Source organism: Acomys russatus, unplaced genomic scaffold (assembly GCF_903995435.1).
Source record: "Acomys russatus unplaced genomic scaffold, mAcoRus1.1, whole genome shotgun sequence".
NCBI lineage: Eukaryota > Metazoa > Chordata > Mammalia > Rodentia > Muridae > Acomys > Acomys russatus.
This window is the reverse complement of record NW_026131716.1, coordinates 20,575-43,213: the sequence shown is the minus strand read 5'-3', so window position 1 is coordinate 43,213 and position 22,639 is coordinate 20,575. Positions and strand designations below refer to the sequence as shown.

The 22,639-nt window shown below is 40.6% G+C and overlaps 1 pseudogene and 1 gene segment (V, D, J or C); both read right to left on the bottom strand.

The window, feature by feature from the left end:
• Positions 1-4,498: 4,498 nt before the first annotated feature.
• On the bottom strand, positions 4,499-11,821 carry LOC127186413 (phosphoglycerate mutase 1-like; annotated as a pseudogene).
• A 9,472-nt stretch (positions 11,822-21,293) lies between these two features.
• LOC127186412 (Ig heavy chain V region MC101-like) lies at positions 21,294-21,835 on the bottom strand. The segment is given in 2 exon segments: positions 21,294-21,706; positions 21,790-21,835. Coding segments are annotated over 2 exon segments (459 nt in total).
• Positions 21,836-22,639: the final 804 nt, after the last annotated feature.

Below are 22,639 nucleotides of genomic sequence, written 5' to 3'. Positions count from 1 at the left end.
TGTCTAAATGACAGTGTAGAAGCATATGCAAAAACCCTGAAAACAACATGGCCTCTCCAGTGTCCAGCTATTCCAAAGAAAACAACCCAGAGACCTCAAATACAATGGAACGACAAGTACATGACCTCAAATCCTTAGTAATGACAATGATAATGGAGGAAACAAATAAAATTTGTAATCAAATGCAGAAAGACGCAGCCAAACAGGTGAGAGACATAAAAGAAGCACATAGAGTGGAACTGGAAAATTTTCAGGAAAATGCAAACAACTAGATGAAATAAATAAATAAAACGGTACAAGATCTGAAGACCTATAAAGAGGTAATGGAAGAAACTCAGGGATATACAAACAATCACATGAAAGAAATAAAAAAAAATCAGTTCAAGATCTGAAGATGAAAATGGATTCAATGATAAACACACAGACAGAAGAAAAACGAGATTGTGAGACCTCAGAGACGAAGGTGAGCAACACGGAGGTGGGCTTTTCTAACAGAATCCAAGAGATGGAAGAAGGAATATCAGGTCTAGAAGATACAATCACAGATCTTGACGCAACCATTAAAGAAATTGCCAAATCTGGAAAACTCCTGACACAAAACATCCAAGAAATTAAAGACTCCATTAAAAGAAGAAATCTGAGGATAATAGGCATTGAAGAAAGAGAAGATATCAGACTCCAAGGCCCAGAAACTATTCTCAACAAAATCATAGAAGAAAATTCCCCCAGTCTAAAGAAAGAGATGCCTATAAACATACAAGAGGCCTACAGAACACCAAATAGAATTGACCAGAAAAGAAAAACTGCCTGTCACATAATAATCAAAACACAAAACATACAGAACAAAGAAAAATATCAAAAGCTGCAAGGGAAAAGGGCCAAATAACATTTAATGGCAAACCTATCAGAATTACACCAGACTTCTCAGCAGAGACTATAAAAGCCAGAAGGGCCTGGACAGAGACCCTGCAAACCCTAAGAGACCACAGATGCCAGGCCAGACTACTTTACCCAGCAAAAGTATCAATAACCATTGATGGAGAAAACAAAATATTCCATGACAAAAACAAATTCAAACAGTACCTATCCACAAATCCAGCTTTACAGAAGGTACTAGAAGGAAATCTCCATCCCAAAGGGTCAAGCTACAACCAAAACTACTAAGGAAATAGATAACTATCCCATGGCAAAAACACAACTACACAAATGCTCAACTGGAAACAACATCAAAATTAAGACTCTTAACAGTCACTGGTCATTAATATCTCTCAACATCAATGATCTCAATTCTCCAATAAAAAGACATAGACTAACTGAATGGGTGCATAAACAAGATCCAACATTCTTCTGCATTCAAGCAACACATCTCACCCATAATGATAGGCATTACCTCAGGGTAAAAGGTTGGAAAAAATATTCCAAGCAAATGGTCACAAGAAGCAAGCAGGCATAGCCATTTTAATATCAAACAAAATAGACTTTCAACCAAAATTAATCAAAAGGGATGAGGAAGGACACTTCATACTCATCAAAGGTAAAGTCACCCAAGATGACATCACAATTCTGAACATCTATGCTCCCAATACAAGGGCACCACATTTGTAAAAGTTTTGCTAAAAATGCTTAAACCACACATCGATCCCCACACAATAATAGTGGGAGACTTCAACACCCCACACTCACTGAAGGATAAGTCATTGAAACAGAAACTAAGCCGTGAAATAACACCATTAACCAATGCCATGGGTCAAATGGATCTAACAGATATCTATAGAACCTTTCACCCAAACAAGAAAGAATATACCTTCTTCTCTGCACCCCATGGAACCTTCTCCAAAATTGATCACATCGAAGGTCACAAAGCAAGCCTCAATAGATACAAGAGGATTGAAATAATACCTTGTATCCTATCAGATCACCATGCTCTTAGGCTGAAATTCAACAACAACAGAAATAACAAAATACCTGTACGTATGTGGTAACTAAACAACTCTCTGCTAAATGACACCTGGGTCAGGGAAGAAATAAAGAAAGAAATCAAGGAGTTTCTGAAATTCAATGAAAATGAAGGAACAACATACCCAAATTTGTGGGATATATTGAAAGCAGTGCTAAGAGGAAAATTCATAGCACTAAGTGCCTTTAAAAAGAAATTGGAAAAATCGCACATAAGCATCTTAACGACATATCTGGAAGCCCTAGAAAGAAAAGAAGCAGAAACACCCAAGAGGAGTAGACGTCTGGAAATAATCAAACTCAGGGCTGAAATTAACAAATTAGAAACTAAGAAAACAGTCCAAAGAATCAACAAAACCAAAAGCTGGTTCTTTGAGAAAATCAACAAGATAGACAGACCATTAGCCAACCTAACTAAAAGACAGAGAGACAGTAATGAAATCAACAAAATCAGAAATGAAAAGGGTGACATAACAACAGACACTGAAAAAATTCAAAGAATCATAAGATCCTACTTTGAAGGCATATACGCCACAAAATTTGAAAATCTAAGGGAAATGGTCGCTTTTCTTGATCAATTTCACTTGCAACAGTTCAGTGAAGAACAGATAAACAAGCTAAATAGTCCCATTTCCCCTACAGAAATAGAAGCAATCATTGAGAGTCTTCCAACCAAAAAAAGCCCAGGGCCAGATGCTTTCAGTGCAGAATTCTACCAGACCTTCAAGGGCGAGCTAATACCGATACTCTTCAAGCTACTCCAAAAGCTAGAAATGGATGGAAAATTACCAAATTCATCAATGAGACCATAGTCTCATTGATACCTAAACCTCACAAAGACTCAACAAAGAAAGAGAATTTCAGACCAATTTCTCTTATGAACATCGATGAAAAAATAATAAATAAAATACTTGCAAGAGAAATACAAGAACACATAAAAAATATCATTTATCTTGACCAAGTAGGCTTCATTACAGGCATGCAGGGATGGTTTAATATACGGAAATCCATCATTATTCCAAGACGGTTCTATTCGCTGGGGGGAGATGAAAATGACTGAAATTAAAGAATGCAAAGAATGGAATGTAGAAATGCAGAATGACATGGGGAAGCAGCAAGAAGTGAGGAAATCAAGGGCTGGGGGGAAGTGCTTCCGAGAACCCCGAATTAGTAAAAGGTACCACATGGTAGCATTGTAATACAGTTCTTGAGGATCTAGTGTCTTCTGATCTCTGAGGGCACAAGACACACACACATAGTACTCAAAAGATATACATGCAGGCAAACAACACAAACATGTAAAAATCGTTTAGTTACTCTAAAAAATACTGAGGGAAATGTCCAGAAGAATGTGGGATAGGAATTTTTGCTGTCATATGACCAAAATATGTTCCCACCTCCTCCCAGATGTCTCAGATCCACTGAAGACCTGGCAGAGGCTGCACAGGCGACTACGAGTGCTCATTGTTTCCTGCTTCATTATTACAGGTGGGTTACACCATCTGCTTGAAGTCCTTGCTGTGCTGACTTCCATGCTATGATGGGCTATGCCCTCAGGTGTAAGACAAAATAGATCTGCTCTCCATTAAGTTGCTTTGTTGGGATACGTTGCCACAAAAAAAAAAAAAAGAAGAAGAAACAAACAGTCATCTGAGACCTCTGCTACTGACGTCTGTGGTGGGGAACCAGAGAAATGTGTTACTGTGAGCTACATAGAAAATTGTTACTGTGATACCAGAAACAAAGCACCCATCTGCTGAAGCAGCTCATGGGGATATGCCATTAAACACACACACGCACACACACACACACAGAGAGAGAGAGAGAGAGAGAGAGAGAGAGAGAGAGAGAGAGAGAGAGAGAGAGAGAGAGAGAGAGAGCATTGATTTCTCGGCTCCATCACCAGAGTTGGTACAACCTTGCTTATAACAAATTCCCAACATTGTACCTTTCTCATGCTCAGGAACAGCCTTGTGTTTGGAATTGATCCTCAAGTAACAAAACTAAAGGAGTGTGTAAAACCTACCGAGGTCGGCAGCTCCTTTAGAGTCAGAGTAGAGTACAATCTTTTAAATCACCCTGAATGTTACTTTCACCCTCCACTGGAATGACTGCAGCCCCCAGTTACCTAACTGCAGAAGAGTGCATGACAGGCTCCAGGAACAACACTGGGCGGCAGCATCTCCTCGTTGGTCATATCACAGCATGATTACCACTTGACCACTTCCTAAGCAGACTCTTAGTAAACAAAGGGCTAACAAAAACTGGAATCACTACCTCTTAGCTCTCCTGGTAAGAGGAGCTGTCCCTGGATTAGGACCAAGAACCTGCCTCCAGAGAGGTTTTTGACTGGATTCTATGGTGGGGATTGGTGCAGGGGATAAAATATTAAAATGGAAATGGGAACTACAAGTCTCCATCTCCAGCTACAAGTTAAAAAGATCCTGAAGATGTAGCCAGTGTGGCAGGTGTTGGGGAAGGGCACAGAAGGCAGGAACTGGCAGGTAGGATGCTCCTGGGGTAGTAGTCAGCCTCCTTGCCTTCACTTCTTGACTTCACTCTGAGCAGCCACAGCTTCCGTGTCTTTCTGCATAGTCTCCTCGTCTCCGAGGAATTGCATGGGCCTGATGGGCTTCAAGTTCTTGTTCAATTCATAGATGATTGGGACGCTGGTCAGATGCTTCACCTACATCATGGCCTCTTCTGAGGGACCCTCCAGATGCCTGATGATTCCCCAAAGGCTGTTGCCATGGGCAGCAATCAAGACCAATTTCCACAACTTGATATGGGGGACAATTTCTTCATCCCAGAATGGCAGTGTTCTGGCAATAGTCTCCTTCAGGGTCTCAGAAGAAGGTTGCTGGTCCTCAGTATGATGTGCATACCTGCGATCCTTACTGATGTTTCTGTAGAAGGGATGATCTGGCACCATAGAAGGTGATGGGACAGGGTTAAGATGACCTCCAGATCTCCAGCTGTGCCTCACCATGATTAGCAGCAGTTTCTGCTTTATTCAGACCAGTTAGATTCCCCTAGTGTCACTCATTGAGGCACCAGGTCCTGACTACTAGCAGCCACATCTGGTAAATCACATCCAGCATTGTCCAGAGGGTCGTGATTGCTCTCCTCTGCATGGAAGTGAAGCAGATGTCATATTAATAGCCAGCATCTCACAATACCTGCCCTACAGGCTCTGCCTCCTCATGGCATGCTGAGCTCAGGTTGGCTTTGTACCAGCTGCTGAAGTGGTTCTCTAGGTTCCAGGGTCTCTCGCCATGTCGGATCAGCACCAGTTTGTAGGCAGCAATGGCAACAGGCAGGAGATGTGGTTGCCACTCAATCAAATAATTCTTAACAAAGGAATATCAAAGGCTTAGAAGCGCTTAAAGAAATGTTCAATGTCCATATTGGAACAGAAGACAACTTCCTGAAAAGAACACCAACGGCCCAGGCCTTAATGTCAACCATTAATAAATGGGACCTCATGAGTCTGAAAAGCTTCTGTAAGGCAGGAGACACTGTCAAGAGAACAAAGCGACAGCCTACAGACTGGGAAAAAATCTTCACCAACCCTACATCTGACAAAGGTCTAATATCCAAAATATATAAAGAACTCAAGAAATTAAACACCACCAAACCGAATAACCCAATTGAGAAATGGGGCTTGGAACTAAACAGAGAATTCTCAACAGAGGAATATCAAATGGCTGAGAAACACTTTAAGAAATGCTCAACCTCCTTAGTCATCAGGGAAATGCAAATCAAAACAACTCTGAGATTCCATCTTACACCAATCAGAATGGCTAAGATCAAAAATTCAAGGGACACCACATGCTGCCGAGGATGTGGGGAGAGAGGAACACTCCTTCATTGCTGGTGGGAATTCAAACTAGTACAGCCACTTTGGAAATCTATCTGGTGCTATCTCAGAAACCTGGGAATAGGGCTTCCTCAAGACCCAGCTATTCCACTCCTTGGAATATACCCAGAAGATGCTCCAGCACAGAAGAAGGAAATTTGCTCAACCATGTTCATAGCAGCATTATTCATGATAGCCAAAACATGGAAACAGCCTAAGTGTCCCTCAGTAGAAGAGTGGATAAAGAAACTGTGGCACATATACACTATGGAATACTACTCAGCTATTAAAAACAAGGAATTCCCGAAATTTGTGGATAAATGGATTGAGCTAGAAATGATCATAATGAGTGAGTTAACCCAGAATCAGAAAGAATCAAATGGTATATACTCACTTATATCTGCATACTAGCCCAAGGGGCAAGTCCCATGAAAGCCTTCACTTACCAGGAAACTGGGACAGAGGGGAGGACATCCTATTGGGGCTCTAGATGAGAGAAGCATGGGAAAATAGCAAAGTAGAAGGATCCAGAGGGTCCTAGAAACCTACAAGTAGAACATTACGATAGGCAGATTTGGGCCCAGTGGTCTCGCTCAAACTAAGGCACCAGCCATGGACAGTACCGGTGGACACTTTAAACCCCTACCCAGATCTAGCCCATGGTCAGAACATTCTCCACAGTTGAGTGGAGAGTGGGATATGACTTTCTCACGTACTCTGGTGCCTCACATTTGACCATGTCCCCTGGAGGGGGAGACCTGGTGGCACTCAGAGGAAGGACAGCAAATAACCAAGAAGAGACTTGATACCCTATGAGCATATACAGGGGGAGCTAATCCCCCTCAGGAACAGTCATAGGGGAGGGGAGTAATGGGAAAATGGCAGCGAGGGTAGAATGGGAGGATACAAAGGATGGGATAACTATTGAGATGTAACAAGAATAAATTAATAAAAAAATAAAAAAATAAGAATTTCTGTGGTCATGGTTTCTCTTTATACAGTAGAAAATTCAGACAATATTTAATGACCTTCTCAACTAAATACAAAAAGTATTATTTAAAACCTAATAACAAGAAAAACCTAAAGGGATATAGACTTCAATCTCTATCTACAAAGGGTGTTAGATGACAAACCTGCAAGAGAAACATTCTGGAAGCTGCTCAAGGCTGAAGTCTTATTTATAAACCCACACACAACTTTCTCCAAGCCCCCTCTCCCTTCCGTGGCCACTGCCAAATCAATCACATACATACAAGATTAAAGTGTATGACATTCAGTGCTTCCCATAACTGCTAAGATTATCATTGCATTTCTGTGCCTCAAACACAGTCTCACCCTACAAACCTGTGTTCACCTATGTTCTCATTCTCAGGGATCTCATTGTTGTGACAATAGCTTAATGGGAATGCCTGTGCTGTTTATTCTTAATCAAATCAGTTTGTTCTTGCTCAGGTGTTTGGGGTTCTCTGGGGAAATATTTGATCCTATTATGCATTTTGCAGAACTGCATTCAAACTGAGGTAATCCAAAAGATAGGAGACAGGCACAGCCTAAGAAGACAATTTCAGTGGTTATAAGAGCAGGTGTGTGTCAGACTATCAGGGGAGACTTCACGGTGTTTGTTTTCCATCTGCATTCCTATCTGTGTATGATGTATTTGCTTCTTTGGCATGTGCTGAGTGGATAACCATGTCTGGATTCTTCCCTGTCCATGGTCCTGCCCTCTAACCCACATTTGTAACAGTTAAAAATAGTACCTGTTTTTTTTTTTTTTAATTAGTGATATTATTAAACACTCCTTTAGTTCTGTCATTGGAGAATCAATTCCAAACACAAAGCTGTTCCTGAGCATGAGAAAGGTACAATGTTGGGAATTTGTTATAAGCAAGGTTGTACCAACTCCGGCGATGCAGGTGAGAAATCAAAGGTCTCTCTCTCTCTCTCTCTCTCTCTCTCTCTCTCTCTCTCTCTCTCTCTCTCTCTCTCCCTCTGTGTGTGTTTGATGGCATATCCCCATGAGCTGCTTCAGCAGATGGGTGCTTTGTTTCTTGGATCACAGTAACTATTCTCTATGTAGCTCACAGTAACACATTTCTCTGGTTCCCTATCACAGAGGTCAGCAGCAGAGGTCTCAGATGACAGTTTGTTTCTTCTTTTCCTTGTGGTGACATATCCCAACAGTGCAACTTAATGGAGAGCAGATCTCTTTTGTCTTACACTTGAGGGCATAGCCCGTCATAGCATGGAAGTCAGCACAGCAAGGACTTGAAGCAGATGGTGTAACCCACCTGTAATAATGAAGCAGGAAACGATGAGCACTCGTAGTCGCCTGTGCAGCCTCTGCCAGGTCTTCAGTGGATCTGAGACATCTGGGGGGAAATGGGAACAATTTTGGTCATATGACAACAAAAATTCCTATCCCACAATCATCCGGACAATTTCCTAAGTATTTTTTAGAGTAACTTACGTTATTTTAAATGATTTTTACATGTTTGTGTTGTTTGCCTGCATGCATATCTTTTGTATACTATGTGTGTGTCTTGTGCCATCAGAAATCAGAAGCACTAGATCCTCTGAAACTGTATTACATATGCTACCATGTGGTACCTTGAATTAAATCTGGGTTCTCTGAAACACTTCCCTCCAGGCTTTGATTTCCCCACTTCTTGCTGCTTTCCTGTGTCATTCTGCACTTCTACATTCCATACCTTGCATTCTTTAATTTTAGTCATTTTCATCTCCACCCAGTGAATAGAACTGTTTGGGAATAACTCATTACCACTCAGTGACTATAAATATGTTAGTGCTCTTTAAGTGTTGGCTGGGTGCATGGTGGGCAGAAAAAAGTGGGCTTCAGAGGTAGCACATCCCCTGAGGTGTGGGAGCACATGGAGCCTGATTCACTGAGGCTATCTGTGCCCGGGGTGCTTAGGAATCACGTGAGACTCCTTTGCAGGCTCCACCTCTTTCTTCCTTTGGTTTAGTCATTCAATCTTTCATCAAGTGCTCTCATATACTCTCTGCATTATTATCCAAGGATGCACATGTAATTTACAAATGTACAGAAATTACAAGAACTTTGATCTTTGTCTGTCAGAAGACATCCATTTGCAAATACTATAGAACCTAGTAACTAACCTCTATGGGAAGAAATCACAAAAACCTTCAGTTTCCAGTTACCAGGATTCAGCAGTGCAGCTGTGGTTGGGAAACTCCCTCTCCTGAACATTGTCACTACACAGGTTGTTGGACCTGACAGGCTTAACAGGGCAGAGAAGGTTAAATCATTTTGTAGAAGGAGCCACGGCTCCTCCGTGTACTTTCAGATCTCTGCCGAAATAGTGAACCTGTGAACACAGAGTCCTCTTTTTCCATTTCTCCACAACTCACAAGACAACAACGTGTTGCAGCCACAGCTGTACCATCACCAGGGAGCCCACAATTCCATGACAAACTGACATACGTAGATCATGTTCACATACTTTATGCTTGATTGAAAAGTCATCATCCCCTGGGTTCCAAGGCCTCCTACAAATATAGTGAATCATCCACATGATCCCAGAGTGCCTTTTAAAACAATGTTCTATTCTGGTTCTAGGTGCCACACCTGACTACTTCTGAGCCTCAGGTGATGAACTCAACTCAGAATGAGCCACAGGTCCTTCACATCATGAACTGGAGCAGATTTGTAAATACGAACATTAAAATTTAGGAGGAAAGAAAATATATTAATATGTGAAAAGGAATTTCATTATGTTCATTAAATCCTGAGGGAACTATGTAAACAAAACAATAACAAATAATTAGGGAGGAAGAAAAGAAATGAGACACATTGGATGGTCAGGAGCTGTTAACATCTAACTCAAGCTCAGTGGTTATCAGTACCCACATTTGCCTCACTTCTCAGAGCTGAGCCTCACACACAGTTTATTACCAGTCCCACATCTGGTCAGTGATGGCTCTGTTGTATATTGTTTGTGTGAGGATGATGGAGAAACTGAAATCATCTGGTTTCATGGTCACAGGCCCTGCCTGATTTCTCTGTGGGCTCTAACTTGAACCCCAAATGTCTCTAGCCAGAGAAACTTACTGAGTCTGTCCTAAGTCTTGGCTTCCACACTCTCAAGTTTCCTTTGCTTCCTCATGATCTGATCCTGGTCCCAATACAGAATCATGTCTGCGCTATGCGATGCTCTGAAGGTTTTTAAAGTCAGTATTTGTATTACGTTTAAAAATATTCTATGGGCTATGGAAACTGCCGTGTGCTTTAAAGTTCTTACTACATAAGAACAAAGACTTGAGTTTGGTAATCCATAAGTACAAAAAGAAGTCGGTGTGGTAGCCAAGAAGTAATCCCACCTCTGGGACCTTTACACAGCGTGATCCTTGGGACTCACCAGCCAGCCAGTCTAACCAGATGCTGAGATCCAGACCAAATAATGGAACTTTAAAAAAAATTATCATGTAGATTGAAGAAGATATGTTAACAGACACACACAGACACCCATACACAGATGCAGTGACTCTCACACACAGGAGCTGTGGGGAGAGAGAGAGAGAGAGAGAGAGAGAGAGAGAGAGAGAGAGAGAGAGAGAGAGAGAGAGAGAGAGAGAGAGAGAGAGAGAGAGAGAGAGAGAACAGACATATAGAGACAGAGAAAAACACTATAAAACACATATGACAATGGAAAACTGAAAGTTGAGTAAACATTTGGACAATTCAAGGATTGCCATATACTATACTTGTAGAGAACAGGCAGTCCACACACAGAAGAATATAGCCCTCCATGTCCTTCAGGACTCTGAACAGGCTATAACTCTCTTATCACTCAGAGCTCTGTGTGCTCTCAGCGCCCCCTGCTGACCATCAGCTCCCTGCAGGTAGGTTTGTGTCTGAGTTCTCAGTGTCATTCAGTCACTGTGTCTCTGGCACAGTAATATGTGGCTGTGTCCTCAGACTTCAGACTGTTCATGTCCAGGTACAGGGTGTTCTTGCCATTGTCTCTGGAGATGGTGAATCGGCCCTTCACGGCATCGATGTAGTAGATGGTACTACTACCAGAACTAATGTATGCGACCCACTCCAGCCCCTTGCCTGGTGCCTGGCGGACCCAGTTCATCCCATAGCTACTGAATGTGAATCCAGAGGCTGCACAGGAGAGTTTCATGGACTTTCCAGGCTGCACCAAGCCTCCCCCAGATTCCACCAGCTGCGCCTCACAATGGACTCCTGAAAATATGAAGAATACTGGTCAGAAAACAGTCATAATGTTTCTCTTTCTGATGTCCACACAACACACAGCCTCTCTTCTTCAAAAATTACCTTTTAAAATAAAGATAAAGAAAACCAAGCTGATCCCCAAGTCCATGGTGAGTGGTCTGTGTTCAGTGCTGATCACTGAATGGGAGGATCTGGGAATCCAGGGCTGAGCTCCTCTGCCAGAGCTTCAGGGTCAGGGCAGGACTGTTTTTCATGGGCACAGAGAAGCCTTATTTGCATGTCTTCCTGCTGTAGCAGGCTATGTTGTTGGACCTGGGCAGGAAGCAGTGCTCAGAGCTGATATAAGACTTCAAAAACTGACGACAGTTACAGAAATTAACACAGAATGGTTGCTCTGCATGCAGCTTTCCATTGTTAAGGATCCATCATACTTTATATAGTTCTCTTTTGTGCACATGTGCACAACATGTTGTGCACATACCCTGCTATGTCTCCCAGTATAAATTTGAAACTAAATATTTCCTCACACAGTTTTGTTTCTATATAAAAGCCCAGTCTGTCATATTGCCTAAACTGGACATGGTTTCTCCCCAATGTGGCTCTTGGATAGAGTCATGACCTTACGGAAAGGTTCTCAGAATTCCTTTTCTGTGATGAGGACAGTTGGGACTTTTCTGAATTTTACTAATTTCTGAGCGATCACTCTCTTCATGGCACAGGAGGCTTGCAAATATGTCGTCCCTTGTCACTGCTGGTCTCCCACTCAGCGTCTGCAATGCAGACATTCTTATTTGCAGCACACTGACTAGTTTCTCACCTGAAGTCTCCCCATGATTTCTTCAAATTCTATCCACCATTCTCATCTTCCATCTTTACACCAGACAACACATCACTGTCTTTGTGTTAGGCTTGATGTCATTTCCCCAAATTTATATAATAGTGTATCTTTTACTTTTAATCAATTTTTACTCTGATCTGGGTCTTATTTCTCCAGTTGTCTTGCTTTTCTCCCACTCATCGCCTTTCTCTCACCACACCTCACCTTTGCTTTCACATCATGATTATTCCCCTCTTCTTGCTCACCCCTGCCACTCACTTAAGATATCTTCCCTTCCTAGCATTCCAATTTGTGTTTCAAAACCTACAAAAAGAAGCCCAAATCTCTAACACACAATCTACTTCCTGCATGTGATTATAAATAGGCCGGTTTGTTTTTCCCAGTCTTCATTATGTCGTTTGATATAAAGAATTCCAGCTTCATGCAAGTTCACCCAAAATGCAGAAGATTCTGAGGAAGAGGTGGAATTCCCTCTGCCACCCTATTCCTCCCACCTAGACCTCTGACAGGTGAGGTCCTCTTTCTCTACCTTTTGACCACACCCTATTGGGTCTCATGTGCATATCCTCCATCCTCTTCCTCTGTGTTCCCATAGAGTGTCTTCCCCAAGGGGCAATTGTTCAAATAGCAGGCAGCAGGGGTCATGTCAGAGGCACCCCTGATCTCCTGCTCTCCTTTTCTATGTGGAGAATGAGCTGTCCATTGGCAACATCTGAGCAGGGGGTCTAGGTTCTCTGCTGGCAGTGTCCTTCACTGGTGCATCAGTTTGTGCAGTCCCCCTGGGTCCAGGTCTACCAGCCTTGATATTCTCCTTGTGGAGCTCCTGACACACACTCCCTGCTTCCCTGTCCTTCCATCCCCAACTCTTCCATACACCTCACAGCTCTTTGCCCAAGGTCTGCCTGGGAGTCCTAGAATCTGTCCCAATCCCTGCTGGGTGGAGTCTTTAAGAGGTCATCTATGTCAGGACAAGTGTTCCCAAGTCTCTAATTTTTAAAAATTTTCCACCTTCATGGTGAACTTTAGCAGGCAAGAGACTGTTCTTTTTTACAGAAAGGTAAGTTGAATAATGAGGGTGGGAGTTGGAGGAGAGGAAGGAGTGTTCTGGAGTCAGGTTGTAATGGGATTATATAAATAAATGAAAAACTATCTTCAGGGAACACCACAGATAATTAGCCACTGTCATCACACGGCAGGAGTCACACCACTGTGGTCACTGATTTGCTCTGTTGTCATTTCAAGTCCAGAACCTCAGTTTTCCTTTGAAGACTAAATGCTATTCTTTGGCCCATGCTGCTTCAGGATCCAGTTAGGCTCAGTTCATTCAGGTTAATCTTCAATTTGACCAGCCAGGGCTCTCACAGTCCAAGCTAACCTACAGGAAAGAACTATGACAAAGCCCTTTAGACTCCTGGTGTTGCTTTCACAGTCAGATTCTTCCTGTTCCAGAGAAGGGCCTGACTTTAGTCCCTTATCACGGTGCACGATTATACTTCATATAGCAAATCCATTCCTAAATGACTGTTTCTGTGAGCATTGAATCTATTAACTACATCTTGCATCTCCAGCTGTACCAGTGACACAATCAAATAATTCATTAGTACACACTTGAGTGTGTAGCGGCAAATATTAAGCCTAGAATCACTGTTGAAATGACTAGAATTAATATTTTAACCTTAATATAATTTTATGTTCTAGCCATAATCTTCCCACACCATTAAAGTATATTCCCACACGTTTCTTAGGACTCAGGCATTACACCAAAATTCTGGACATGAAATTCATACCAGTAAACAAGGGATGGAAGGTGAAAGAAAGCAGGGAAGTCAGGACTTTCTAGCATCCACATGCTGCCTGGGGCTGGGACAAGCTGAGGAGTTGAGGACAGCCTGTGTTTCTGGGCAGGAAGCATGATGAACCAGAGCCTCCGAGCATGGCCCCCAAGTGTGCAACTTCACAGAGTTGTGTTGGAGCCCCTGGAACCAGTCTTGTGCTCAGGAGAAAGGCAGCATACAAAGTGCAACCCAGAGCTGGGGCAGGTAGGTGTGGCTTCCGGTTGGTGCCCACAAGGGACAGGGTACAAGAGAATGTGCACCATCCTATGTAAAGATGCTGCTGCGTCAGCTTAGAAATTGCTATATTTTTGGAAACGATTGGAAATTTATATATCCTTTATAAGTGAGATCAGAACAAAGGTGATATTGATAAGAAATGAATGAAAAATCTGTGATGTTACAAGCAATAGAACAAAAATTAGACAATCCTTATATAAAAATTATTTTTAATTTGTTTACTTTACATTGCATCGGTAGCCCCGACTTCATCACTTCCAGATCCCACCCTCCCACCCTCATAATCTCCCCCTCTCTTCCCTAGTCCTCAGGAAGGGAACCCTCCTCCTCTATAATCTGACTTCAGCCTATCATGTCTCCTCTGTACCACCTGTATCTTTTTCTGCTGTGGCTTGAAAAGACAAACTTGCCAGGGAGAAGTGATCAATATGAGAGATCAGAGTCCATGTCAGAAACAGTCTCTACTCCCCATATTGTGGGAACCCTAAGGAGACCATGCTGTCTATGTACTGCGTCTGAGCAGAGGGCCTAGGTCCACATCATATATGGCCTTGTTTGGTGCATCAGTCTCTGTATTGTAGTGTGGTTATCCTGTATTATGTGGCTAATACCTGCTTATGAGTGAGAATATATTATGCATGTCTTTCTGGGTCTGTGTTACCTCACTCAGGATAATAATTTCTAGTTCCATTCATTTGCCAGAAATTTTCAATATTTCATTGTTTTTAATAGCTTAGTAGTATTGCATTGTGTAAATGTACTATCTTTTCTTTATCTACTCTACCGTTGAGGTACACGTAGGTTGTTTACAGATTCTGGCCATTAACAAAAAGCTGTTGTGAACATAGTTGAGCAAATAAATACCTTTGTTGTATGGTGGGGCATCTTTTGTGTATATGCTCAGGGGTGGTATGGCTGGGTCTTGAAGTAGAATTAGTCCCAATTTTCTGAGAAAGTACCAGAATGATTTCCAGAGTGGCTGTACATATTTGCACTCCCTCCAGCAATGGAGGAGTGTTCTGCTGTTCCCACATCCTTACCAGCATGTGCTCTCAGTTCAGTTTTTGATCTTAGCTCTTCTGACAGGTATAAGATAGAATCTCAGAGTCATTTTGATTTGTGTTTCCCTGATGACTGGGGATGTTGAACATTTCTTTAAGTGTTTCTTGGCCAGTCTATATGCCTCTGTTGAAAATTCTCTGTTTAGTTCCGTATTCCATTTTTAATTGGAATATATAGTTTGATCATGTTAATTTTTTTAGTTCTTTATACATTCGGGATAATAGTCTTGGTCAGATGTAGGGTTTGTGAAGACCTTGTCTCAGTCTGTACAATGTCTGCATATTTTTTGGCAGTCTTCTTTGCTTTACAGAAGCTTTTTATCTTCTTGGGGTCCCATTAGTAATTATTGATCTTAGAGCCTGAACTATTGGTGTTCTGTTCAGGAAGTCGTGTCCTGTGCCAATGAGCTCAAGGCTCTTTCCCATCTTTTCTTCTAATAGGTGGCCAACTTACCAAAAGTACTCTACAGATACAATGCAATTCCCATCAAAATTCCAACACAATTCATTAAAGATTTTTGAAAGAACAATTCTCACCTTCTTATTGAAAAATAAAAAACCTGAATAGCTAAGGCAAATCTGTACAACAAAAGACCTTCTGGAGGCATCACCATCCCTGATTTCAAGCTGCACTATAGAGCAGCAGTAATATAAACACCATCCTACTGGCATAGAAACAGCCAGGTGCATGAATGGAATTGAATTGAAGACCAAGAAATAAACCCACACATCTATGTACACTTGATTTTTGACAAAGAGCCAAAATCATACAGTGGAGAAAAGAGAACATCTTCAATAAATGGCGCTGGTCTAACTGGATGTCTACTTGCAGAAAAATGCAAATAGACCATTATTTATCATCCTGCACAAAACCAAAGTCCAAATTGCCTTAATATCTTAACATAAAGCCAGACACATTGGACAATAGTTTGAATAATAAAGAATTTTCAGATGAATCTAATCAAAGGGGAAATAACTGCCTTGTGACAGACTGCAGCATGAAAGTCGAAAACCGTTGAAAGGAAACCCTAAAATGATTTGTTGTCCTTTCCTCCCCTAGGGGTTGTTGGCCACCGGGCCATGATGATAAAGGGAGCAGAAGCAATGGACGGCATTTGGACAGCCTTGAGTATGATGGAAAATAATTGTGGGAGGCAGCTCATTTTAATGTTTTAGGGGTAAGGCACATAAAGGTTGTTAGTGTTACAGGCAGGAAGTATTGATTGATCAGAACACAGTACCTAATTGACATACGGGCAGGGGGAAGGAACCATAGTCATGATCTAAGTCAGGTTGTGATTGCAGGATTTCAATATGTATTTCCTTGCTTTCTATAGAGGCTGTTTAAGGATGGCACATTTATTAAAACTGATGGCACTTTGATATATCATTTAAGTACAAAAAATAGAATATTTCTAAAACTGCAGACAGGATAAAAGAAAACACCTCTTCAAACCTCTCTGGCTGTCCTCAGTTACGCAGTGCTCTTCTGAGGTTTCCTTATAAAAGTCAACTCAATAATCTGTTTTATATTGCACTATTAGGTTATAATATTTTCTAAGTATCATATTTATACATTCTGAAGTATAAAAGAATAGTTTATTAATTTGTTCTTCATAACACAGTTGGGTTCATAATTATAATGTGAATCTATGGTTTATTAATTTCCTTGGTCCCTTTTCATCAAGTAAAATACTTTAGTCATGTTGAATATTTATATATTGCCTGATAATTAGATAATAAATAAAGTGTATACATCACAAGCAACTGAATAGTAACAGTAGTAATAATCTGATTTAGAATGGGAGAAGATCATAACAGTTCTGAAGCTGCCAGGCACTGTGGAATGTCGTTTTTGCATTTTGGTGACTGAATGAGCTCAGACACGTTATCTGGAACCACAGACCTGATCCACTGAACTGGAGGTCTCATGTCCTATGCACATGAAGTCCATAAACAGGAAAACCTATGCATGATTTGTAAAACTGCAATTTATATTTATATAGTTGAGACATCATGCTAAACTGATGTGTTTATCTGACAGAATTGGGGTAGGTGAATCATAGGAATACATGTCACATGTCATTCTTGTCACACACTATAAAAGGCACATGCTATTGAAGCACCACCTCTGGCAGTTTGGGATAAGGTAGTGTGTGCTGGGGTTCTGCACTCATGTCATCTGTGTATCCATTTTCTTGGTAACTCTAGAAATATCAACAGAATATGCTTAACACCAGAAAGTTTTAAGGTATCATCTTTTTATTTCCTATTTCATTTTTATTTTCTAAAACTATGCTATTATTTTATTAGTACTTCTGTTCTACTTTAGATATAAATATTTGTCTTTACTTATTTTGTCAACCATTTTCTTATGTCAATATAGAGTGTGATTGTTTCTGTTGTACATGGTGTTAGCATCGCAATAGCAAGCTGTGCATGTTCTTTGTTAAAATTGACATCCTTGTTAATTAAAACCTCTTGATATGGGTTTCAATTCATCCAACAACCTTGCTTAAAGTATTCATGCTGCTTATCCACTTTTACTGGGAGCAGTTTAGGCTGTTCTTCACCCCCAATTCATTATCATGGTAATCCCAAAGCAGAATTTTTCAGCATTGTGTGCAGTTGTTCAATCCACTGTTGTATGTCCTCATTTCAGAGTTCTAATAATCTGATCAATTTTATATTTGAAGCTTCATCACACACTATTGCTGTCACTGCAAGAGTTTCCAAAGAAGACTCATCATCAGGTGAGCAGATTCTATTTTCCCTTTTAAAGCTGCCTGAAGTCATGATCCATTAGCATGGAGCCCACAGCCGACAGTGCTTCTCTGAAGGACACTTTTCTACATCACACAAGAGACACTAGGCTCTTCCAGACATCAGCAACAGAGAGTATGAGAGGGGTAATTTTGGGAGGATTTATAGGCAACAAAAGCACCAAGAAAAGCACAAAATGTGAAAATCATAGAACTCAGCTGTTTATGGGAAGGGCTGATGAGAAATGCAACTAGGTCAGGTGTCTACATCAGCCTGGATGTTCATACTAGTGGCTGAGAATTTGTGGTCTGATGTTGCACAATGCAACTGCAGAAGATTAATAACTTTGAATCCTCTGGGCCTTTGAGATATAAAGTAATTTTCACCAAGATGTAAATGCATAAAGATGGAGCCTGTCGCATGTGATAACAACTCTACTCTTTGTAGAGGTTCCTTGTCATGTAGAATAAGAAACAATGAATATCTCAGGTTCTGAGCTACCTTTGCAAAGATACAATATTTTAAGGAAGCTGTAGTTTATCTACCACAAGTACAAAAACAAAGGGTACAAATAATGGATTACTCAAGTTTCCCAAACTGTCTAATGAAAATTACATTCAACAAATGTCATAATATCAGACTTATTTTGTAATATAAGTGTATTTAAGTAATATAGCTATAGCTCTATCTTACTATCTATGTATCTATCTATAAATTTCTCCACAAGAATATCAAGTCTATATCTATATGCAAATATACATAAATTATATATATATATATATATATATGTGTGTGTGTGTGTGTGTGTGTATGTAAGAAAAATGTGTGATCTTTTTCTGGTATAAAGATGTAAACCTATAGCATAGAAGATTTGAGGGAAAAATTTTTTCTACTGTGTGAACAAAGGCGAAATTTAATACAATATGACACTTGAAAGGAGATTAGAGGATTTCCTTGGCTTGAAGGGGAAAAGCACAGGTCCCAGCATTGAAATACATGCTCCTGGAGCATAGTTGTGAACTTCCCAGTTATGATGACTCCTACTGGGCCTAGGGAGTCTTCCCTGCTGGGAATCAGCGCCCCTCTACTTGTCTTAAGCACCCTGTAGAGAGGATTTTGTGCAGGCTCACTTTTGAATTCCCTCACTGTGTATTTATCACAGTGTATTTCTATAAATACAAGCAGAAGAAAATTAAACCAATTAATAGCATCTCCCTTGTGCTTGTTAGATACTTTGAACTCTAGTGAGGTTTCTTGATAAATATCAACTCAATAATGTTTTTATTTTATATTATTAAATTATACCAACATTTAATTATATTTAAACTTTCTAAAATGTTAAAGGTAGTTTATTACACTACTATTTACCCCACTGGTAGATTCATAATTATAATGTAGTCTATGATTTTTTAAATTCCTGGAGTAGTTTGCATAACTTAGATTACTTTAGAGTTATCAATATTTTAAAGCTTTTATCCTATAAGTAAACAATTTAAAACATGTAATATTCACCCAAGCAACTAAGTAGTATAAATAGTAATAGTGTTATCTAATATGGGAACATAATATAACAGATTTGAGGCTACCAGCCACTGCTGAATTTTTTTCTCATTTCTGCTCAGACTGAATCAGGTCACACACTTAGATGTGACCATCTTCCTGAGCGACAGAATTGTTGGGGACCTTCTATTTACAGAAACATCACACATGATTTATAAAACAGTTATTAACTTTGTTTAGTTGACATTTGACACCAAGGTGATATTTCCTCATGGTCAGACAGAATTGGGGAAAGAGCATCACAGAAGTCATGCCTGCTTATCATTTGCTATTAGAGGACACACTATAAGGACATTCATGCTGGTGCTTTTGATTGAGGTTGAGTGTTCCAGGATTCTGTGTCTCATCACATGCCTATGTTTTCTCTCTAATTCTCTAGGACTAATCAGAAGACATAATCAAGAGGAGGAGTTCAAGGACTAGCCACACAGCATTGCTACCTCTGCTCTACTCCAGAGGAAAATACTGGTCTGTGCTTACTTGTTTAAAAACTTACAACTCTATGGATATTAAGATGATACTTTTTGGGACACTGTGTTAGAATATCAAGAACATGTTCTCTATTTCCTTGGTCAACGGGAAATGTTTGAGACTTAAAAATTCTTGTCATTGGCTCTGACATATTTTTGGTCTAACCAATCTGTTTAAAAATTTTGCACTGCTCACCCAGTATTACTCCCAGCCATGTAGGCTGATGCTCAACTTGACCCACATAAGTATGGCAGTGCATCCATTGCTTTCCAAATGGTGTGGAATTTTAAGATTCACTGTCCTGATCTCATGGATTACAATCTACTCAATTTGACTTCGAATCTTTATCACACAGTTCTGGTGTCACCAGAAGAGTTTCCAGGGAAGCCCAGCCTCAGATGAACAGATTCTCTTTTCCTTTTTAAAGCTGCTCAGGTGCATTAGCATGGATCCAACAGACAACCATGACTCTCTGAATGACACTTTTCCAATTCACATCAGAGACACCAGATTCTTCCTGTCAGCAGCACCAGATTTCAGGAAGAGCAACTATGGATGCTTTGTAAGCTTGAAACACCAACAAGAACTGAACATCGTAGAATCAGCTGTCTGAGGGAAGGGCTGAGGAGAGATGGGGCAGGGCTATACCAGACACCAGCTGGGAAGTATACACAGGTGTCTGAGAATTTCATGATTTTAGGTACACAACACACCTGATGAAAATTCATAATTCTGGCCTTTGAGATGTAAGGTATTTTTACCAAGAGAAAATGCACAAAATTAAATATGTCAAAATGACAAGTAACTGTATCTTTCATTGGATCCTCTTGGTTCAGAAGAAGGAACAATGGAGATTGCAGTTTCCCAGTGACCTTGGAAAATCACAATATCTCAAAGAAGCCTCCGTTTGTCTATCACAAGAGCTGAAGTACTGAGGTTGAATTACAGAAAACTCAAATTGTCAAACTTCTTACAAAATGTGCACTCAAGAAGTGCTGTAATTTCAGTCTCTTAATGAAATATAAGCATTCTCAGTTATATACATATACATATATATTCATATATAGCACATCATACATGGAAATATAGAATTATATATATCAATATGATATAATTTTAACCATATATATATAATTTTATATGTTCCACATATATGAATATATAATTATCATACATTGTATAATTATACACATACAGAATATATAATATATATAGTGTATGTTCCATGTATATGGATGGATATAAAAGGTTAAATATATATGCATTATATGGAACATATTAAACTATCTACCATTCAGCCTGAAAACAAGAAGCACCTGAATAGCTAATATTATTTGTGGGTAAAAAAATTGTTCTACTGTGTCAACAAAAATCAAGGTGTTAGAAAATGACAGTGGAGAGGGGCTCTAGAGGATTGCATTGGCCGGGAGAAGAAACTATAGTTCCTAGCATTGAAATATATTTGCATGCAGCATAGTCTTAAATTCCCTAACTATAATGACCTAGAAAGCCATTGCTTGTCTACAGCGCCCTCTTCTTGTTTGAGCATCCTTCTAGAAAGGTTTTTTTGTGCAGGCTCAGAGTGGAATTCCCTCACTGTGTCTCTGGCACAGTAGTACATGGCTGTGTCCTTAGTCTGCAGACTGTTCAGTTTCAAGAAGACCTGGCTCTTGGAGGTGTCTCTGCTGATGCTGAGCCGGGATTGGAGAGCTGAATTGTATTTTGTTCCTCTACTACTCCACATAGCACCTATCCACTCCAGACCCTTTCCTGGAAGCTGGCAGACCCAGTGTACACTATAGCTGGTTAATGAGAAGCCAGAGACAGTGCAGGTGAGAGACAGGGTCTGTGAGGGCTGCACCAGGTCTGGTCCAGACTCCTTCAGCTGCACCTGGAACAGGGCACCTGGGGACAAGAGCATCACCATCAGTCACACATTCCATAGATGACATGCCCAGGCCCCTCTCCCAAAGCCCTGAAACACTTACAGCTTGGAAATGTCACCAGGCAGAGGAGCAGCAGCAGGACAGCCATGCTCTGATGGAGGCTCCACTGAGGAGGACATGGGGCTTCTCAGCTAGGCCTGGGCTTTCAGTCTGAGGCTGAATGCTGTTTTGCATTGGGGGAGGTTCCTGAAAAGATAAAAGGAATCATGGGGTAATATTTCCAATTTCCTCTTCATGTGACTGTGGTTTACCTTGTGTTTCTTAATTCATCTTCTGGCAAAAGTTAAGAAGCACTTTCTGCTTCTGTCTGGTTCCAAATCCAGATGCACACTGTGGAGGCCTTGGAAACAAAACATGGGGCTGTTTATAGTTAATGTCTCTGCATTCAATCAGTGCTGGCTGAACAGGGCACCCTGTCCTACATGCACCTGTTTATCTCTGTAAGTTCCTGAAGAGAATTTAGAGGGTGTCATTTGGTCTCTTAGTGATTTGAAATCCTACTTAAGGATAAAATTCTTCCTCTTGTCATCAGTGGGAGTCCTTCGTTTTTACCACCAACTTTGAAAATACATTGTGAAGAAACACCTCAGTAACATTTAGTACCTGTGATTTCAAATGTTTATGTTAGAGTAGACCCAAGTGTCTGCTTTGGGTCCCAGCTGACTAGATTCAGATGTTCGGCTCATTACCCAGAGACAGCAGACCTTGATACTAGTCTTTGTAACACTTGATTTATGACAGTCTATCCTACAATCTCGTTCTCTCCTTCCCCCCTCCCTCTCACCTTAATTTGTAGCACATAAAAACCCAAGTTCCTAATTATGAGGTTATATTGGTGAGGGATGAGATTTCAACTATCACATAATGTTTCATAAAAAGCTGTAGCATCCAC